We start from the raw sequence: 23255 nt of genomic DNA on the forward strand, positions 1-23255 counted from the left end.
TATCTGGAACATTATGATGTCTGTTACAACACGGGCAGCACCATTGAGGATATCAAATCAAATGTATTTATATAGCCCTTCGTACATCAGCTAATATCTCAAAGTGCTGTACAGAAACCCAGCCTAAAACCCCAAACAGCAAGCAATGCAGGTGTTGAAGCACGTTGGCTAGGAAAAACTACCTAGAAAGGCCAAAACCTAGGAAGAAACCTAGAGAGGAACCAGGCAGAACAGGTGAAGCTGAAGTAGCAGCACGGCCAGGTGGACTGGGGACAGCAAGGAGTCATCATGCCAGGTTGTCCTGAGGCATGGTCCTAGTGCTCAGGTCCTCCGAGAGAGAGAAAGAAAGAGAGAATTAGAGAGAGCATACTTAAATTCACACAGGACACCGGATAAGACAGTAGAAGTACTCCAGATATAACAAACTGACCCTAGCCCCCCGACACATAAACTACTGCAGCATAATACTGGAGGCTGAGACAGGAGGGGACACTGTGGCCCCATCTGATGATACCCCCAGACAGGGCCAAACAGGAAGGATATAACCCCACCCACTTTGCCAAAGCACAGCCCCCGCACCACTAGAGAGATATCTTCAACCACCAACTTACCAAACTGAGACGAGGCCGAGGATAGCCCACAAAGATCTCCGCCACGGCACAACCCAAGGGGGGGCGCCAACCCAGACAGTAAGATCACATCAGTGACTCAACCCACTCAGGTGACGCACCCCTCATAGGGACGGCATGAAAGAGCACCAGTAAGCCAGTGACTCAGCCCCTGTAATAGGGTTAGAGGCAGAGAATCCCAGTGGAAAGAGGGGAACTAGCCAGGCAGAGACAGCAAGGGCAGTTCGTTGCTCCAGAGCATTTCCGTTCACCTTCACACTCCTGGGCCAGACTACACTCAATCATATGACCCACTGAAGAGATGAGTCTTCAGTAAAGACTTAAAGGTTGAGACCGAGTTTGCGTCTCTCACTTAGGTAGGCAGACCATTCCATAAAAAATGGAGCTCTATAGGAGAAAGCCCTGCCTCCAGCTGTTTGCTTAGAAATTCTAGGGACAATTAGGAGGCCTGCGTCTTGTGACCGTAGCGTACTTGTAGGTATGTACGGCAGGACCAAATCAGAGAGATAGGTAGGAGCAAGCCCATGTAATGCTTTGTAGGTTAGCAGTAAAACCTTGAAATCAGCCCTTGCCTTGACAGGAAGCCAGTGTAGGGAGGCTAGCACTGGAGTAATATGATCACATTTTTTGGTTCTAGTCAGGATTCTAGCAGCCGTATTTAGCACTAACTGAAGTTTATTTAGTGCTTTATCCGGGTAGCCGGAAAGTAGAGCATTGCAGTAGTCTAACCTAGAAGTAACAAAAGCATGGATACATTTTTCTGCATTATTTTTGGACAGAAAGTTTCTGATTTTTGCAATGTTACGTAGATGGAAAAAAGCTGTCCTTGAAACAGTCTTGATATGTTCGTCAAAAGAGAGATCAGGGTCCAGAGTAACGACGAGGTCCTTCACAGTTTTATTTGAGACGATTAATTGTCAGATTCAACAGAAGATCTCTTTGTTTCTTGGGACCTAGAACAAGCATCTCTGTTTTGTCAGAGTTTAAAAGTAGAAAGTTTGCAGCCATCCACTTCCTTATGTCTGAAAGGCTTCTAGCGAGGGCAATTACTCGATGCCGACATCTTTCTAGCTGATTTACAAGCTAAAGCTATGTTGCACTTGGTGACCTCTGACTGTAACATCGTTGGTGCCGACGTGGATAACAATATCTCTATACTCTCTACACTCGCCAGTTTTAGCTTTAGCCAACACCATCTTCAGATTAGCCTTAACGTCGGTAGCCCTGCCCCCTGGTAAACAATGTATGATCGCTGGATGATTCGTTTTAAGTCTAATACTGCGGGTAATGGAGTCGCCAATGACCAGGGTTTTCAATTTGTCAGAGCTAATGGTGGGAAGCTTCGGCGTCTCAGACCCCGTAACGGGAGGAGTAGAGACAAGATAAGGCTCGGCCTCAGACTCCGACTCGCTGCTTAATGAAAGTTTCTGTCGGCTGAATGAGAGACACCGGTTGAGCATTCCTACAGCATTTCCCTCCAGAAACCATGAGAAAGTTGTCCGGCTGCGGGGACCGTGCGAGGGGATTTATTCTAATGTTACTATCTGTGCTTACTGGTGGCACAGACTCTGTTTCATCCTGTCCTACACTGAAATAACCCTTGCCTAACGATTGCGTCTGAAGCTGGGCTTGCAACACAGCTATCTTCGCCGTAAGGCGATCGTTCTCCTGTATATTATGAGTACAGTGACTGCAATTAGAAGGCATCATGTTAATGTTACTACTTAGCTTCAGCTGGTGGAGGTCCTGTAGAACCATGTCCAGAAAAAGCGTCCAGAGAGAAAAAGTTGAATAAAAAGTTGAATAAAAAATTGAGTGAGGGAGTTATCTATATGTTAATGTTGCATGTGTCATGCTCTACCAACTGTGTTACAGAGGACCACCATGTGGGTAGCGGACAAGTGCACACTTCAGGAAAAAGTGTAGAGTATTGAGATGTATAGCCTACGGGGAGGCTCCAACCATCCAAGACCCAAAACATTGACATATATTTGAGCAAAACACTACTACTACCATATACTACTGTACCCTACTCTATTGTACTGTACCCTACTATATTGAACTCTACTGAACTGTACCCTACTCTACTGTACTATACTGTACTGTACCCTAATGTACTGTACCCTACTCTATTGTACTGTGCTCTACTGCACTGTATCCTACTCTATTGTACTGTTTTCTGCTGAACTGTACCCTACTCTATTGTACTCTAGTTGACCGTATTGTACTGTTTTCTGCTGAACTGTACACTACTCTATTGTACTGTTTTCTGCTGAACTGTACCCTACTCTATTGTACTCTAATTGACCGTATTGTACTGTTTTCTGCTGAACTGTACACAACTCATATCTAAAATAATAGTTACCGTACTACTTCCTGAAGTCAGATCCTACTTTGGAAAGATTGTTGCTCTGACTGCATTTGTCTTCATATAACTGTTTCCACAGCTCTGCCTACAGCCTTAGTGAAGATAGTCACTCCACAGGGTCTCCTCTACCCTGGAGAGACAGTCACTCTGCGGTGTGACATATCAGACTACACAGACTGGACGTACCGCTGGTTCAGAGACAACCATCACCTTCCCATTCAGACCAGAAAAACCATCACCATCTCTCTCCCTGACCAGGCTGGTCAGTACAGGTGTGCTGGGAAGAGGAGAGATCGGCCCCAGAAGTCATGTCGCAGCTCAGCTCTCCCCATCATCATCACTGGTGAGGTCACTGTTTGTCTTCAATCTGGGTTCTGTAAATTTAGAGCCAATGAGGTTTAATCTAAATACAGACATATACACTGTAAATTCTAACTGAATGGAGTCAACATATGTAAAATATACTTTTATCACAATGTTACAGCATCAGCTGAATTACCAGGCAGGTATCCAGATGTTTTGTGCATTATTTTCACAGCTCTTCCCAAAACTACTCTGACTATAGAGCCAAACCCTGCATTCACTGGAGAGAAAGTCACTCTGAAGTGTTCAGTGAGGTCTTACAGTATCTGGAGCTATAAGTGGTTCAAAGACAGGAATGATAATGTAGTATCCCAGTCTGGTTACAGTGACATTGGAGTCTCTCACATCAGTAGAGCTGATGTATCTGACCAGGGTCAGTACTGGTGTGAAGGGAACAGAGTGTCTAGACCCACATCTTCACAACCAGGTGATCCTGTCACTCTCACTGTAGATGGTGAGTTACTTTGTGTTTTTGTCATAAAGATGGACACTATTTATATTGTGTCAGAATTCTTAGTTAAAGTATTGGTACAGTGTTGTTCTGTGAAGTCTCCAAACTCCAAAGCAATAACAAACATATTGTTAAATTAGTTTAGTACAGAGTAATTGTTTATATACACACTGTATTTCTATTGAGAGGAGTCTGTCCTGTACACTGACTCCTAAACTTCATGTTTAAACATAAAGGAAAACATTTGTATAGAGGTTTCATCTTTGTATCTGGAACATTATGATGTCTGTTACAACACGGGCAGCACCATTGAGGATATCAAATCAAATGTATTTATATAGCCCTTCGTACATCAGCTAATATCTCAAAGTGCTGTACAGAAACCCAGCCTAAAACCCCAAACAGCAAGCAATGCAGGTGTTGAAGCACGTTGGCTAGGAAAAACTCCCTAGAAAGGCCAAAACCTAGGAAGAAACCTAGAGAGGAACCAGGCAGAACAGTTGAAGCTGGAGCAGCAGCACGGCCAGGTGGACTGGGGACAGCAAGGAGTCATCATGCCAGGTTGTCCTGAGGCATGGTCCTAGTGCTCAGGTCCTCCGAGAGAGAGAAAGAAAGAGAGAATTAGAGAGAGCATACTTAAATTCACACAGGACACCGGATAAGACAGTAGAAGTACTCCAGATATAACAAACTGACCCTAGCCCCCCGACACATAAACTACTGCAGCATAATACTGGAGGCTGAGACAGGAGGGGACACTGTGGCCCCATCCGATGATACCCCCAGACAGGGCCAAACAGGAAGGATATAACCCCACCCACTTTGCCAAAGCACAGCCCCCGCACCACTAGAGAGATATCTTCAACCACCAACTTACCAAACTGAGACGAGGCCGAGGATAGCCCACAAAGATCTCCGCCACGGCACAACCCAAGGGGGGGCGCCAACCCAGACAGTAAGATCACATCAGTGACTCAACCCACTCAGGTGACGCACCCCTCATAGGGACGGCATGAAAGAGCACCAGTAAGCCAGTGACTCAGCCCCTGTAATAGGGTTAGAGGCAGAGAATCCCAGTGGAAAGAGGGGAACTAGCCAGGCAGAGACAGCAAGGGCAGTTCGTTGCTCCAGAGCATTTCCGTTCACCTTCACACTCCTGGGCCAGACTACACTCAATCATATGACCTACTGAAGAGATGAGTCTTCAGTAAAGACTTAAAGGTTGAGACCGAGTTTGCGTCTCTCACTTAGGTAGGCAGACCATTCCATAAAAATGGAGCTCTATAGGAGAAAGCCCTGCCTCCAGCTGTTTGCTTAGAAATTCTAGGGACAATTAGGAGGCCTGCGTCTTGTGACCGTAGCGTACTTGTAGGTATGTACGGCAGGACCAAATCAGAGAGATAGGTAGGAGCAAGCCCATGTAATGCTTTGTAGGTTAGCAGTAAAACCTTGAAATCAGCCCTTGCCTTGACAGGAAGCCAGTGTAGGGAGGCTAGCACTGGAGTAATATGATCACATTTTTTGGTTCTAGTCAGGATTCTAGCAGCCGTATTTAGCACTAACTGAAGTTTATTTAGTGCTTTATCCGGGTAGCCGGAAAGTAGAGCATTGCAGTAGTCTAACCTAGAAGTAACAAAAGCATGGATACATTTTTCTGCATTATTTTTGGACAGAAAGTTTCTGATTTTTGCAATGTTACGTAGATGGAAGAAAGCTGTCCTTGAAACAGTCTTGATATGTTCGTCAAAAGAGAGATCAGGGTCCAGAGTAACGACGAGGTCCTTCACAGTTTTATTTGAGACGATTAATTGTCAGATTCAACAGAAGATCTCTTTGTTTCTTGGGACCTAGAACAAGCATCTCTGTTTTGTCAGAGTTTAAAAGTAGAAAGTTTGCAGCCATCCACTTCCTTATGTCTGAAAGGCTTCTAGCGAGGGCAATTACTCGATGCCGACATCATTCTAGCTGATTTACAAGCTAAAGCTATGTTGCACTTGGTGACCTCTGACTGTAACATCGTTGGTGCCGACGTGGATAACAATATCTCTATACTCTCTACACTCGCCAGTTTTAGCTTTAGCCAACACCATCTTCAGATTAGCCTTAACGTCGGTAGCCCTGCCCCCTGGTAAACAATGTATGATCGCTGGATGATTCGTTTTAAGTCTAATACTGCGGGTAATGGAGTCGCCAATGACCAGGGTTTTCAATTTGTCAGAGCTAATGGTGGGAAGCTTCGGCGTCTCAGACCCCGTAACGGGAGGAGTAGAGACAAGATAAGGCTCGGCCTCAGACTCCGACTCGCTGCTTAATGAAAGTTTCTGTCGGCTGAATGAGAGACACCGGTTGAGCATTCCTACAGCATTTCCCTCCAGAAACCATGAGAAAGTTGTCCGGCGGCGGGGACCGTGCGAGGGGATTTATTCTAATGTTACTATCTGTGCTTACTGGTGGCACAGACTCTGTTTCATCCTGTCCTACACTGAAATAACCCTTGCCTAACGATTGCGTCTGAAGCTGGGCTTGCAACACAGCTATCTTCGCCGTAAGGCGATCGTTCTCCTGTATTATGAGTACAGTGACTGCAATTAGAAGGCATCATGTTAATGTTACTACTTAGCTTCGGCTGGTGGAGGTCCTGTAGAACCATGTCCAGAAAAAGCGTCCAGAGAGAAAAAGTTGAATAAAAAGTTGAATAAAAAATTGAGTGAGGGAGTTATCTATATGTTAATGTTGCATGTGTCATGCTCTACCAACTGTGTTACAGAGGACCACCATGTGGGTAGCGGACAAGTGCACACTTCAGGAAAAAGTGTAGAGTATTGAGATGTATAGCCTACGGGGAGGCTCCAACCATCCAAGACCCAAAACATTGACATATATTTGAGCAAAACACTACTACTACCATATACTACTGTACCCTACTCTATTGTACTGTACCCTACTATATTGAACTCTACTGAACTGTACCCTACTCTACTGTACTATACTGTACTGTACCCTAATGTACTGTACCCTACTCTATTGTACTGTGCTCTACTGCACTGTATCCTACTCTATTGTACTGTTTTCTGCTGAACTGTACCCTACTCTATTGTACTCTAGTTGACCGTATTGTACTGTTTTCTGCTGAACTGTACACTACTCTGTTGTACTGTTTTCTGCTGAACTGTACCCAACTCTATTGTACTCTAGTTGACCGTATTGTACTGTTTTCTGCTGAACTCTGCCCTACTCTGTTGTACTGTTTTCTTCTGAACTCTGCCATATTCTGTTGTACTGTGCTCTACTGAACTGTACTCTACTGTACTCTACTTGAATGTATTGTACTGTGTTCTACTGAACTGTACCCTACTTTGTTGTGCTGTGCTCCACTGAACTGTACCCTACTCTACTGTACTCTACTTGAATGTATTGTACTGTGTTCTACTGAACTGTACCCTACTCTATTGTGCTCTACTTTACTGTATTCTACTGTTCTCTACTCTACTCTACTGTACTGTTCTCTACTCTACTGTACTGTACTGTACTGTACTGTACTGTTCTCTACTCTACTGTACTGTACTCAAGTTTACTTTACTTGAGCTGCTTACAATTGCAGAAAGGCCCCATGTGCTCGGGATCTATTGGTCTTGGCCTTGAGACCACTCAGGATCTATTGGTCTTGGCCTTGAGACCACTCAGGATCTAGTGGTTTTGGTCTTGAGACCACTCAGTATCTAGTGGTTTTGGTCTTGAGACCACTCAGTATCTAGTGGTTTTGGTCTTGAGACCACTCAGGATCTATTGGTCTTGGCCTTGAGACCACTCAGTATCTAGTGGTTTTGGTCTTGAGACCACTCAGGATCTATTGGTCTTGGCCTTGAGACCACTCAGTATCTAGTGGTTTTGGTCTTGAGACCACTCAGGATCTATTGGTCTTGGCCTTGAGACCACTCAGTATCTAGTGGTTTTGGTCTTGAGACCACTCAGGATCTATTGGTCTTGGCCTTGAGACCACTCAGTATCTAGTGGTTTTGGTCTTGAGACCACTCAGGATCTATTGGTCTTGGCCTTGAGACCACTCAGTATCTAGTGGTTTTGGTCTTGAGACCACTCAGGATCTATTGGTCTTGGCCTTGAGACCACTCAGGATCTAGTGGTCTTGGTCTTGAGACCACTCAGGATCTAGTGGTTTTGGTCTTGAGACCACTCAGGATCTAGTGGTCTTGGTCTTGAGACCACTCAGGATCTAGTGGTCTTGGTCTTGAGACCAATCAAGAACACACACATTTGGTCTTTATCTTGTTATGGTCTCAATTCACTGGTTCTGGATAGTGGGACCAATGTTCTGGTCTAAAACTTGGTTTACAAACCTTAGGCAACCCATGGACTTAGATAGACATTGCATCATTGTCTACCTGTATGTCGCATTATGGCATCTGTGAGAAGATGGGCAGCTTCATTGAGGCCATCTCCATTTAGAAATCGTCAATTGTCTTCTACTATTTCTATGAGTTGGTAAACAAACAGAAAGGGTTCACACTGCCACCTAGTGTGTTGTTTGAAATGGTAAAAAGTCAAGGTTGGCAATTTACTGCCACCTGCAGTTATGGAATGTTTACTCACAATTATAATTCATTGTCTGATCCTTTGATGACCAGAATGGAATTATGTGATCCTTTCTTAACCCATAGGAAGTCCAACCCAGTTGAATACTTACAAATTGTGAAAGTCCTCAATAGTGCTGCTCATGCAGAAACATGCTTTTGCGCACTAGAGTCCTCTATCTTTGTCTATGAGGCAACCCAATTGGAGGAAGACAATATTCTTTGATCATTGGCTGATCACTCCCAAACCATAGGAATCCCCACCCAGTTGACTACTTTTTGATGGTGGAAGCCGTCAATGGCAATGTTTATAGTCAAATTAGTTTTTTTCCATCTAGCGTTCTCTATTTATCTCTATTTTTAAAAACTTACACCAAAACACCTGCTATTTTGCCAAAATAATGAAAGGAAAAGTGATAACTAAACATTTAACAACATAATGAATTAGATGCATAAGTAAAAGTCAATCAACATGTTCCACATTCATACAATCAACATTGAACATTTTACAGAGAACAATAGAGATTATATTTCTGTAAATTCAATTTAAAGGTTTTGAAAATTGGTTAAACATCATGTTTTTACTATTTAGTTAATTTGTTCTGCAAATACATTCACATATGAATCTGTAATAGGTTCATCAGAATGATCACTACTGTGCATCCCTTTACTGCTTATATTTCACTATGTTTCTGTAGTGACCCGTTTAGTGTGGTGGTAAGGAATTCAGGTATACAATAGAAAGAAAGTGTGTGAGAAGTATCTTTGTCTATCTGACAGATGCTGGAAGACATGTGGAAGATGTGTTGAAAGTTGGGAAAACTTAGAAAACAAATATAAACCCCTAAAGTGCACCAGTTCTGTAGAACAACCCATAAATGAATGATAGTTTTAACAATGTTTTGAGGCTTTACATCGTCTGTTTACATTTACATTGTTTACAAACATTGGAGTAAAACCAGATTGTATTCTTCAATAATCAATGGGTATGAATGGGTATACATTATGTCATTCATTTATAAGTACAAAAATGGACGTAGTAACTAAGTATTCTAGCTTTAAGTTCAACATACACCTATAATGAACTTTCCAAAACAGCTACATTTATGGACATTTCTAAGGTTTCTGTATGTTTTGACATTCAGTGCTCTTTTCTCTCAGCTCTGCCTGAAACTACAGTGACTGTAAATCCAAACCCTGTGTTCACCGGAGAAACAGTCACTCTGACGTGTTCAGCTGGGTCTTACAGTGACTGGAGCTATAAATGGTACAAAGACAACAGTGAGATTAGCTTGTCCCAGTATAAATACCATAATACCAGATCCACCATCAGTAGAGTTACTGAGTCTGACCAGGGTCTCTACTGGTGTCAGGGAGAGAGAAGATCCAGACCCACATCTTCATCCATCAGTGATGATGTCTCTGTTACTGTGAATAGTGAGTCTTTTAGTTGTTGTTGCTGTTGTTGTTATCTTACCATTCAAACCTATTGAAATACCCACAGATTATCAGCCAAAGACCACACTGACTTCAGACAAAGAGAACATATTCACAGGAGACAGAGTGACACTGAGCTGTACTGTAGAGTCTCCTGGATGGAAGTTTTACTGGTACAGACACAGACCAGACTCTACACCAGTAACCACAACCTCTGGATACTCCTACACACTCAGCTGGGTCAGTGTCTCTGATGGAGGACAGTACTGGTGCAGAGCTGGGAGAGGAGACCCAGTCTACTACACCCTGTACAGTGACCCAGTCCAGATAAACATTACTGGTGAGTCTAAAACAGTTTTATGAATTTTTTTGTTATTTTACATGGATAGAAAGTCATCTAGGGTATAATATTTTGTCTGCTAATTTATCGCAACAATTATAGCTAACTTGAAGCTATATTCATGAGTTGACCTATTGATAAATACATACATTTCAAATTGTGCAACTGTTTATTCAGTTGTCTGTGTTGTGTGTTGTGTCTAATTGGGTTCACTAGAATACTTTCTAAAACTGAAACGTTGAACCCTGTCCTCTATCAAATCACAGATCAACCTCAACCTGTCCTGAGTATCTCTTCTCAGTGGCTGAACCCTGGAGACTCAGTGACTCTGAGCTGTGAAGTTGACAAGACGTCTATAGTCTGGAGGTTCTCCTGGTACAGGACTGTTCCCTACAGAGCTGGGTTACCCTCCCTATCAGACAAGTCTTACTCTCTACAGCCCCTATCTGACAATGTGACTAGTGAAGACTCCTACACTCAGATCCCTGCCGGTCCTACTCCCACAGGAGGATATGTGTGTAGAGCTGGGAGAGGAGACCCAGTCTATGATACATTCTACAGTGAACCTCAGTTTCTCTGGTCAGGAGGTAACTAACTGCATTGAAACTGTATTGAATCATATTTAAGTTACCCTCATGTGTCTATATAACTATAGGTCTGACTCTGTCTCTCTTTGTTTCAGATCTGCAGCCTTCAGCGTCTCTTACAGTAAATCCCAACACAACTCAACATTTTACATCAAAGTCTCTCTCACTGATCTGTGAGCTGAAGGGGAACTCTACTGGATGGAGACTGAAGAGACACACAGAGACAGCACGGCGGTCAGAATGTCCATCTACCTGGAGATCAATAACAGAATCCACCTGCACCATCACATCATTGACAACATGGCACAGTGGAGTGTTCTGGTGTGAGTCTGGATCAGGAGAGAACAGTAATGCTGTCAACATCACAGTAAATGGTATGTCTATTGTACAACATTCACTAATCTTTCATAAATGCATGTATAATAATATGTTCAATTCTGTAACTGAATGACTGCATCTCATAAATACATGCTCATAAGATGTTGATGTATTGTGAGTGATGACTCCAGATTTACAGTATTATTTATATATTACGATACACAGATGGTGATGTGATCCTGGAGAGTCCTGTCCATCCTGTGACTGAAGGAGACTCTGTGACTCTGACCTGTACATTTAGACATCAGGGAACAAATCCTAAACTCAATACTGATTTCTACAAAGATGGAACACTCATCAAGAATGAGACCACAGGAGAGATGACCATCCCTACAGTATCCAAGTCAGATGAAGGATTCTATAAGTGTAAATCTGATGAAGGAGAATCACCAGAGAGCTGGGTGACAGTGAGAGGTGAGAAAATGTGTAGTATCACAAGTTAGTTACCTTTTTATTTTCTGTGTTAAAAACATGTGATTTAAGTGTTGATGTTAATATATGTTTTGGATTTCCACTCCTCTTGATAATATGATCTCTCAACTAAATTGTCAAAAGACGGCCATCCTACTTTCTTTTCATGCTCTATAATCTGAAACCTATATAACCTTGATGGTAAAACATGTGTTTTTCTAGACCCTCCAGGTTCTGTTGTCTCCATCTCTCTGACCAGGCTGCTGTGTGGTCTACTGGTGATGTCTCCCTTTCTACTGGTGTCCATCGTGCTGACGGTGAAATGCTGCAGGGCTCGAGGTGAGAACTTTATTTCAGTGTATTTACAACCAGTTTATCCAGCTGGATAATCTCCTTCTTTATGTCATGCTCTCTGGTGGGTTATATTTTATAGCTGTGTACATTTGAAAGAGCAGTTGGATCAGTTTCTCTCTAATGATACTTTCCATCCGTTGTTCAACAGTCAAATCTCCTCAACACCAGATACCATGTGATGATGTCATCGAACAGAACGAATCCTTAGTGTGATCATTACAGTATAAACTGTAAGCTGAACAACCACTTTTATGATTGTAAAGTTTTCACCATTGATATATGATAGTGTTTTACTGAGTTTAATATCACTGAATGGAATTTCACAAATGCTGAATGTTATGATTTTGTAAGTTGACGGTTTCAACTTTTGGTGGCTTGTAAGCTTCCCTTTGTTATTGATGATTAATGTAGATTTTTTAAATTTTATATTACACTTAACTCTTTATTTCAGTTTGTTAATTAAACAAGAGTGTAGTGTATTTTCTAAATTAAAAGTCAAATTTGTTGTATTTTAAATACCGTCATGCTTTTTAAATGCAGGTGTATATATTCAGTACGTGAATCCTTTCTGTTTTTTATTCTAATTTAAAATACTAAAGATGTGTTTATACCTGGTTGGTCAACCTACTATAACAGTTAAGATAGAACACGTAACTATAGTTTGTTATTAAAATTGTATATTTACATAATGCAGTTTAACACTTATTTTTATATTAAAGGTAGACTCAGCGAAATTACGTTGCCAAGAGTAGCACTACAGATATTGAGATGAGCGAGATGCAGGACTTCACTCTCACAGTCACAGACAGTATCTGCCCATATGCACGGGTTCACTTCACGGTGTTCACAGTCTGGTAGCCACCGGACCAAAACAGAGGAGAAGTTGAGCCTCATGCTTCAACGCTCTTAGTTGTTCTGGAAATTGAACCACTCTGCAGTTTACTTTCTACATCTACATCTGTCACGTTTGTTATAGCGATGAGAACAAGGTGCAGCGTGATGAGAATACATCTTTAATGAAACAAAGAACACTGAACGAACTATACAAAAAACCCTAGACAATAGAAAAACTAAACAAACCACCCCTTGTCACACACTGACCTAACCAAAATAAGAAAGAAAACAACGAATACTGAGGTCAGGGCGTGACATGGCGTGACAGTACCCCCCCTCCAAAGGTGCGGACTCCCGACTGCAAACCTAAACGGGAGGGTCTGGGCGGGCATTACTCCGCGGTGATGGAACTGGTGAGGGACGTGGACCCCGCTCCACTTCTGACTCGGCCCACTTACGTAATGTCTCTGGAGCGGGAACCCTCACCGCCGACCCCGGACTAGAGGACGCCACTGGACTGATGGTCGAGTCTGGAGTGAGTGGCGCCTAAGGACTGGAGGGAGACTCTGGCAGTTCCGGACTGGAGGGTTCCGGACTGTGGCCAGTCGTGGTAGGTTCCGAACTGTGGCCCGTCGTGGTAGGTTTCGGACTGTGGCCCGTCGTAGGAGGCTCCGGCCTGTGTCCCGTCGTAGGAGGCTCCGGTCTGTGGCCCGTCGTAGGAGGCTCCGGTCTGTGGCCCGTCGTAGGAGACTCCGGTCTGTGGCCCGTCGTAGGAGGTTCCGCCGGACGCTCTGGACTAGATACTGTCGCCGGATGCTCTGGACTGGGTACTGTCGCTGGATGCTCTGGACTGGCGAGGCGCACTGTAGGCTTAGTGCATGGTGCCGGCACTGGTGGTATCGGGCTGAGGACACACACCTCAGGGAGAGTGCGAGGATGAGGAACAGGGCGTACAGGGCTCTGGAGACGCACAGGAAGCCTGGTGCGTGGTGTTGGCACTGGTGGTACTGGGTTGGGGAGACGCATCTCAGGGTGAGTGCGGGGAGCAGGCACAGGACGTACTGGGCTGTGGAGGCGTACTGGAGGTCTGGAGTGTAGAGCGGACACAACCCCTCATGGCTGGATGTTTATACTTGCCCTGCAAATGCAGGGCGCTGGCACAGGACGCACAGGGCTGTGCAGACTCACAGTACGCAGAGCCGGCGCAGGATATCCTGGTCCAAGGAGGTATACTGGAGACCATGAGCGCTGAGCCGGCACCCTCCTTCCTGGCTGCAGGCCCATTCTATGAGCACTGGAGACACTGTGCGTTCCACCGCATAACACGGTGCCTGACCAGCAACACACTCCCCACAGTAAGCACGAGAAATTGGCTCAGGTCTCCTACCTGACTCAGCAAATCTCCTCGTGTGCCCCCCAAAACAATTCTTGGGGCTGCCTCTCGGGCTTCCGTGTTAGCCGTGTACCCTTATATCGTCAGGCGTTCCTCCATTCTCCTGTATCCCTCCTCGCACTGTTCCATAGAATCCCAGGTGGGCACTGGCACTCTCTCTGGATCGATCAACCACCTCTCTATCTCCTCCCAGGTTGTTACCCACTCATCCTTCTCCAGGGTCCATTTTTCCATCAAGCGCTGTTCCTCCCATTCATGCTGCTTGGTCCTTGTTTGGTGGGTGATTCTGTCACGTTTGTTATAGCGATGAGACCAAGGCGCAGCGTGATGAGAATACATCTTCTTTAATGAAATTAAGAACAATTAACGAACTATACAAAAACAACAAAACAAACATGAAACTATATAATAATAGTGCTGACACAAGCAACTAAACAGACAATCACCCACGAATACCCAAGGAACATGGCTGCTTAAATATGGTTCCCAATCAGAGATAACGATAAACAGCTGCCTCTGATTGAAAACCAATCTAAGCAACCATAGACATATAACTACCTAGACAAACCAAAACCCCATAGATATACAAAAACTCTAGACAATACAAAAACTAAACAAACCGCCCCTTGTCACACCCTGGCCTAACCAAAATAATAAAGAAAACAAAGAATATTAAGGTCAGGGCGTGACAATGTCATATCGCTGAGTCTACCTTTAAAATCCACAAACTTTTTTGTCTTATATTAATTGTGAAATACTGTCTGCTAAGTATTTTGTAAAAAAATAAATGATTTACAGCAGATATACAGTGGGGAGAACAAGTATTTGATACTTTTTAAAATAATTTTTTATTATTATTATTTCACTTTTAAACCAGGTAGTCTAGTTGAGAACAAGTTCTCATTTACAACTGCGACCTGGCCAAGATAAAGCGAAACAGTTCGACACATACAACAACACAGAGTTACACGTGGAATTAAACAAACATACAGTCAATAATACAGTAGAAAATGTCTATATACAGTGTGTACAAATGAGGTAAGATAAGGGAGGTAAGGCAATAAATAGGCCATTGTGGCGAAGTAATTACAATATACCAATTAAACACTGGAGTGATAGATGTGCAGAAGATGAATGTGCAAGTAGAGATACTGGGGTGCAAAGGAGCAAGGTAAATAAATGCAGTATGGGGATGAGGTAGTTGGATGGGCTATTTACAGATGGGCTATTTACAGGTGCAGTGATCTGTGAGCTGCTCAGACAGCTGGTGCTTAAAGTTAGTGAGAGAGATATGAGTCTCCAGCTTCAGATATTTTTGCAATTCGTTCCAGTCATTGTCAGAACTGGTCAGCAGAGAACTGGTCAGCAGAGAACTGGTCAGCAGAGCTCCTCCGTAGCACGTGGAGCACGTGCTACGGGTGGGTGCTACTATGGTGACCTGTGAGCAGAGATAAGGCGGGGCTTTACCTAGCAAAGACTTATAGATGACCTGGAGCCAGTGGGTATGGCGACGAATATGAAGCGAGGGCCAGCCAACGAGAGCATACAGGTCGCAGTGGTAGGTAGTATATGGTGCTTTGATGACAAAACGGATGGCACTGTGATAGACTGCATCCAGTTTGCTGAGTAGAATGTTGGAGGCTATTTTGTAAATGATATCGCCGAAGTCAGGGATCGGCAGGATAGTCAGTTTTACAAGGGTATGTTTGGCAGCATGAGTAAAGAATGCCTTGTTTTGCGAAATAGGAAGCCGATTCTAGATTTCATTTTGGATTGAAGATGCTTAATGCGAGTCTGGAAGGAGAGTTTAAAGTCTAACCAGACACCTAGGTATTGTAGTTGTGCACATATTCTAAGTCAGAATCCTCCAGAGTAGTGATGCTGGACGGGCAGGCAGGTGCGGGCAGCGATCGGTTGAAGAGCATGAATTTAGTTTTACTAGCTGTTAGGAATTTTATGAATAATGACTAAACAATATCTACATTTTAAATAGAACTATAACTAATTAAACTCTACTCTGTTTTATTATATCTGATTAATAATATTAATTCATAAGGAAGGGATTGTGGAGTATGAAACTGGGGGTAATTAAATAAAATAAATACCATTCCAGCCAGGTTGTAGAGGACTGGAATTGTGGGTTTTTATGTAAGCAAAAAGGGTTGTTAACTTATTGCTGAACCGACTTATTGGGAGAAGGAGAAATGGGGAGGCTTGGGCGAGTTGCTGCGGGAGGTGCAGGGCAGTTGACCAGGGTAGGGGTAGCCAGGTGGAAAGCATGGTCAGGCCATAGAAAAATACTTATTGAAATACTCAATAATAGTGGATTTATCGGTGGTGACAGGTTCCTAGCCTCAGTGCAGTGGGCAGCTGGGAGTAGGTGCTCTTATTCTCCATGGACTTCACAGTGTCCCAGAACTTTTTGGAGTTGTGCTACAGGATGCACATTTCTGTTTGAAAAAGCTAGCCTTAGCTTTCCTAACTGCCTGTGTATATTGGTTCCTAACTTCCCTGAAAAGTTGCATATCATGGGGGCTATTCGATGCAAATGCAATACGCCACAGGATGTTTTTGTGCTGGTCAAGGGCAGTCAGGTCTGGAGTGAACTAAGGGGTATATCTTTAAGTACTGAGTTAGAGTGTTTGTGTATGAACACTAATTACCTGATTTACTACGAATTTGACGGAAAAAGGAATAACACAATGTAAATGAAGACCGTTTCAATGCTTTAGATGTTGTGTGTGTTTTATCCCTAATTAATAAACCAGTGCAAATGAACATTAGCAAAGTGGCAAAGTGGGATTTCAGAAAAAATGGTGTAGGTCTACAGATGTAGGCTCTTAATGTCACGATTTACTAGGAGTGGTGGGTGGAATCAGGCGCAGAGAGCAGGGGCGGCGCACAAAAAACGGTCACGCCAACACACAGCGCATACAGTTGACCAGCCCAAACACAGGACCAAAATAGTCCGGAGAATAACCACACGAAAACCACCATACAACAGAGTAACAAAAACAATCCCGCACAAAACAAGGGCGGGACAACCTACTATATATAAGGACGCTAATTAAACTAAAATACACACAGGTGAAACTAATAAGACAAAACCAACAGACAAACGAAAAAGGGATCGGTAGTGGCTAGTAGGACGATGACGACGACCGCCGAGCACCGCCCGAACAGGCAGGGGAGCCAAGTTCGGCGGAAGTCGTGACACTTAATTTGTTCACTCTTTGTTACTAAGAATTGATCTGCACCACAGGAAATGCAGATGAGCTTCGTGATTTACATAAATTACCTGAAAAATAAATTAACGGTATTGCACTTTTAGCTTAACCACCGATCAAGCAACATGTTGGACTTAAATGTTCAAATCCTGTTGCTGCAGGATTATTTTGCTGTGACAATATTGTTTAAATTAAGATCATATATCTGTATATGAGGTGGGGTGAATGACCACCCTATATTGAAGTAGCGTCTCTGTGAGAACCTGAATTTGTATAACAGATGGTGTGGTGGTGTGGTGAGCATTTAACCAGGTCACCACTCAGGAACTAAAGAGTAGCTCTAACTCAGTGGTTGTAAAATGTGCTGTCAATGACAATGAATGCAAAATGCTATATTTGTTGGATGTGTTCTAGTATCAAGTTGTGTATAATGTAAATGGTTGAGAGTTCCATCTCTACAGTTATAGTTAACTGTGCTAAGAGATTAATGAGTGGTGTTTTGGTTATTTTGGTCTCTGTACTCTCTCTGTGTGTTTCTTATTTGAAATCAGTGTACATTTCCGAAAGCTTCAGTCGCTAATTCGAACTATCACAAAACGTCACCCTTCCACTTGTTGTGGTATATGGCTGAGGGATGGGGCTAGGGAAATTCATTCATCTACGTTTTTGACAATAATTGCACTAAAATAATTGTACATTTTGGGTTCTCTTTCAATGATTCGTTGAGCTCTAAATGGGAATTGATAGGAAGACAGACAGGTAGAGTCACTCAACTCTTTAAATGGAGCCAATCTCCTGCCCTCTGGTTATTCTGACTTTTTATCATGAAGAGCATAACTCTCAAGCTCTCCTCAGATCGACTGGATCCCTGTTTCTGCAACCCCCTAGAGTCGATTGATGCACCGGTTAGTCAATCTAAGTTACAGATATATCCGTTTAAGCTAGATACACTGCATCCGCCAGTGTCACACTTCCGGTCTTCTCACGTAAACATCTGTAGCCTATGGCCACTCTGTGGAAAGGTGAGACTCTCATGAACATGACGGTGTTGTCTGTTTTGCTCTTTGACCCCCAAAGGTACCAGGAGACTCGTCTGAAGTTGGTACCATTGTTGTGCCAACTTCTGAACACTGCTCACTTCAGCTAGCCATTAGCCATGAGGCATCTAATGAGCTAGCTCATGCCTGTGAAGGCTAATTCACAGCAATGCTGAAATGTATTTAGTTTGCCTTGCATTGAGTTGCTTTTTGCCTATAAACTGAACCAGCCCGACTCTGTGGTAATTCTGCCAACGTGAGTTATTTTTCTAAAAGTGTCTATTTTTGATAACATCTCTTTGACACCACTACCTCTGGTGAGCATGAGTCACCTGGCTGGTACACAACTCCTTCTCATTGCGGAGAGTTGATGTGCATGCACAGTTACTCACTAAAAGCTGTCTAATGTTACGAGTGCATACAAGATTCAGGTTGCTATGAAATCAATTATTTTTTACTGGTTCTATTTTCAATAGCCAACGGCGACAACAAAAGCCTCCACCATACAGCAGAAGTGTGACTTTCACAGGAAAGAATGTGAAGCCTTCAACTTCTGCCTGCCCCACAGACCCAGGCCCCATGGCAGCTTGTTTGTTCTTTGTTCCTGCATCTCGCCCCAGCCTCACAGCTCGGAGGGGGCAACAAGCTGGCCTTAGGGACTGAGGTCACAGCGACGCAGCAGTCTGACAATTCTCAGGCTAGGCCCCTGAACCAGGCCAAACCTGTAGGGAAGGACAAGCCCCTCTAATTCTCCTAAGAGAGGTAAGAAGGATCATCCAACCTAGGGCATAGCCCTGGAGGCTGAGGAGGATAGAGTGCAGAGCCTATGGCTCCCTGCCCTACACTTTCTCTTCATGTTTAATGTTTGCCACTCCTTCCCCTCTCTGAGTTTCACAGCAGTGGGAAGGCAGGGCTGCGTTAAGACAAAACCCTATTCTCTGTGCAGCAGCTGACTTTAGTGGCTGTGTTGTGCTCACATCAGAAAATGGAGGACACACTTTTTGTTCCCCCTGATTTACCAGCTCCCTCAGGCTCTCCCCTGGCACTTTCTCATGTTTTCAGCCAGGGGTGGATTCAGCATGTCAGCCCTCCCTCCAGTCTCACCAACACACAGAGCAGGAGGGCAATATGTCTTCCACCCTTCACCATGGCCCTTTTTGCCTCTAACTGTTGGCGCAAACAATCACAGTCAAGGGGCTTCTTTGTCATTTGCAAAACTGAACACATTCAACTGAAATGTGGCTTCCGCATTGAACCCAAACCCAAACGAAAATAGTGCCTTTACACAATTTCTAATCCTAATATCCACAAATTACTGTAATTCCAATGACAGGTATTTGTATACACATTTTATCTTTTCTAATAAACAAATGTCTTTACAGTGTTACATATTAGTTTCTGGGGCACAATATGTGCTTCAAAGGTAGCTAGAATTCATATTGGCCCAATATAGGCTGTATCTCAATCAATATAAAAATGTGGTGCTCCTAACTTAAAACATTTGGGAGCACTATTGTTACCAATTTTAATTTTAATTTTAGAGCCCTGCAATAGGTCCTGGCAGCTATCGTCATGCAGGGTTTATAACCTAGCGAACAAAGCAATTCTCTATGGTGCGTGCATGTGTGTGTATGTGCGGGTTCGTGCACAGGTGTGTGTGCACGTGTGTGTTTGTTATAAAAAAAATCTTTATTTAACCAAGCAAGTCAGTTAAGAACAAATTCTTATTTACAATGACGGCCTACCCCAGCCAAACCCTAACGACACTGGGCCAATTGTGTGGCACCCTATGGGACTCCCAATCATGGCCGGTTGTGATACAGCCTGAAATCAAACCAGGGTCTGTAGTGATGCCTCTCGCACTGAGATGCAGTGCCTTAGACCGCTGTGCCACTCAGGAGCCCTGTTAAGTTAGGGTTTGTCTGAAGTTGTTATGTTTCCTGTGTGGGCAGTGGAACAACTGAGGTTAGCTGGCTAGCTGGCTAAAGAGAAAGTAACCAGTGTGACATAATGCAGTATGGGGCCATACAGAGAAGTTGGTCAGAAAAGAAACACGCCTTTAACCGCTACTCTTTTCTCTCACAGTCTTTGTACATTTCTGTAGAATGCTTCTCTCTATTTCTTTGTGTGACGGTAAAGAGGCGTGAACTAATCCGTCTGTCATCATATAGGAAGTAGAGGGGTTCGTCAGAAGAACTGTAGTTCAGAGTTCCAGCAGGACAGAATGGAGTCCACCTTGATCTGTGTGTTACTCTGTAAGTACTGAGTGAATGTGTTTGTGTATGAACACTAATTACCTGATTTACTAAACCTTTGATGGAAAAAAGACTACTCATGTATATTAAGACAATTTTATACTTTAGCTTTTTTGTGTTTTATTCCTTATTGATAAAACAGTGCAAATGCTTATTAGTAAATGGTACTAAAATGATATTGCAGGACATGGTAAGTCTCTGGCCATTTTAAAGCTGCAGTCCGTAAACGAAACTACCACAAAACGGCCACCCTGCCACTTGTTGTGGTGTACAGCTGAGGAATGTTGCTAGGGGAATTCATTCATGTACAGTGTTTGTTTACACTGATATTTTTAGCAAACATTGTCATTAAATAACAGTATATTTTGTGTTCTGTTTTGTATTTATATAGCGCTTTTTAACCAACTGAGGTACTCAAAGCACTTTACATAGTAGGGGGAACTCACCTCTTCCACCAGCAATGTGTTGCACCCACCTGGGTGATGCAAGACAACCATTTCTGTGTCAGAACTCTCACCACACATCAGCTATTAGGTGGAGAGGTGAGGAGAGAGTGCCTTCAGAAAGTATTCATACCTCTTGACTAATTCCACATTTTGTTGTGTTTACAGCCTGAATTCAACATGTATTAAATAGTTTACTTTTCTCACCCATCTACACACAAAACCCATAATGACAAAGTGAAACATGTTTTTAGAAATGTTTGCAAATCTATTGAAAATGAAATACAGAAATATCTTAACTACATAATTATTCACACCCCTGAGTCATTACTTTATAGAATCAACTTTGACAGTGATTCCAGCTGTGAATTTTTCTTGGTTTTTCTTGGCTTTCCATACCTGGACTGTGCAATATTTGCCCATTGTTATTTTTTAAATGATTCAAGCTCTGTCAAATTGGCTGTTGATTATTGCTAGACAACCATTTTCAGGTCTTGCCATAGATTTTTAAGTAAAGTCAAAACTGTATCTCAGCCACTCAAGAACATTGACTTTCTTCGTGGTAATCAACTCCATTGTAGATTTGGCATTGTGTTTTAGGTTATTGTCCTGCTGGAAGGTGAATTCATCTCCAGGGTCTGGTGGAAAGCAGACAACCAGGTTTTCTCTAGGATTTTGCCTGTGCTTAACTCTGTTTATTTTTTATCCTGAAAAATTCCCCAGTTCTCGATTGCAAGCAAACTCATAACATGATGCAGTCACCACTTGAAAATATGAGGAGTGGAACTCATGATGAATGTATTGTATTGTATTTGTTCCAACCATAACACTCTGTATTCAGCACAAAAAAAACAGTAGTGCTTTGCCACATTTTTTGCAGAATTCCTTCAGTGTGTTGTTGCAAACAGGATGCATGTTTTGGAAAATGTGTATTCTGTACCGGCTTTCTTCTTTTCACTCTGTCAGTTAGGTTAGTATTGTGGAGTAACTACAATGTTGTTGATCAATCCTCAGTTTTCTCTTATCACATCCATTTAACTCTAATTGTTTTAAAAAGTCACCATTGGCCTCATGGTGAAATCCCTGAGTAGTTTCCTTCCTCTCTGGCAAGTTAGTGAGGAAGGACACCTGTTTCTTTCTCATGACTGGGTGTATTGATACACCATCCAAAGTGTAATTACCAACTTCACCATGTTCAAATGGTTATTCAAGTCTGCTTTTTTACATTTTTGCCCATCTACCAATAGGTGCCCCTCTTTGAGAGGCATTGGAAAACCTGGTCTTGTGGTCGAATCTGTGTTTGAAATTCACTTCTCAACTGATGGGCCTTAGAAATAATAGTCTGTGTGGGGAACAGAGATGAGGTTGTCATTCAAAAACCATGCTAAACACTATCATTGCACACATAGTGAGTCCATGCAACTTATTATGTGACTTGTTAATAAAATTCACTTCTGAACTTGTCTGCTTTTCATTTGTAATAATCTATGGGGTATTGTGTGTAGGCCAGTAACAAAGCATCTCAATCTAATCCATTTGAAATTCAGGCTGTAACACAACAACATGTGGAAAAAGTCAAGGGGTGTGAATACTTTCTGAAGACACTGTATTATGCCAACTAGTAATGAGGGGGCTGATTAGGTGGCTATGATGGAAGGGGGCCAGGTTGGGAATGTTGCCATGACACCAGGGTTAACATCCATAGTCTTATAATAAGTGCCATGGGTTTTTTAATAACCACAGAGAGTCAGGACAACCGTTTAACTTCCTATCAAAAAGACAGCACCCTAAGCAGGGTAATGTCATCTAGACTGCCCTGGGATATTCTTTGACCAGAGGGAAGAGTGGCCCCTAATGACCCTCCAACACCACTTCCAGCAGTGTCCCATCCAGAGACAGACAAGGCCCGTCCCTGCTTAGCTTTAGAAGCAAGCCAGCAGTGGGATGAAGGGTGGTCTCCCATCCAGAGACAGACAAGGCCCATCCCTGCTTAGCTTTAGAAGCAAGCCAGCAGTGGGATGAAGGGTGGTATGCTGCTGGTACTGTAGGTGGCAACATGTAAAGTGACAACATGTAAAGTGACATGTGATAACATTACTTACTTACTGACTTTATTGTTCCCATGGGGAAATGTTGTTGCAGTGTCATGTACACATTTA

The 23255-nt window shown here is 43.1% G+C and overlaps 1 protein-coding gene across 1 annotated transcript in view; it reads left to right on the top strand.

The window, feature by feature from the left end:
- The window catches only part of LOC109906211 (basement membrane-specific heparan sulfate proteoglycan core protein-like), a 258730-nt gene that overhangs the window by 119712 nt on the left and 115763 nt on the right, over positions 1-23255 (top strand). Inside the window, exons 11-12 of the mRNA XM_031793088.1 lie at positions 3077-3340; positions 3536-3814. Coding sequence (XP_031648948.1) covers positions 3077-3340; positions 3536-3814 — 543 coding nt within the window. The remainder of the gene's footprint in view (positions 1-3076; positions 3341-3535; positions 3815-23255) is intronic.

This window comes from Oncorhynchus kisutch, linkage group LG16, assembly GCF_002021735.2.
Source record: "Oncorhynchus kisutch isolate 150728-3 linkage group LG16, Okis_V2, whole genome shotgun sequence".
Classification (NCBI taxonomy): Eukaryota; Metazoa; Chordata; class Actinopteri; order Salmoniformes; family Salmonidae; genus Oncorhynchus; species Oncorhynchus kisutch.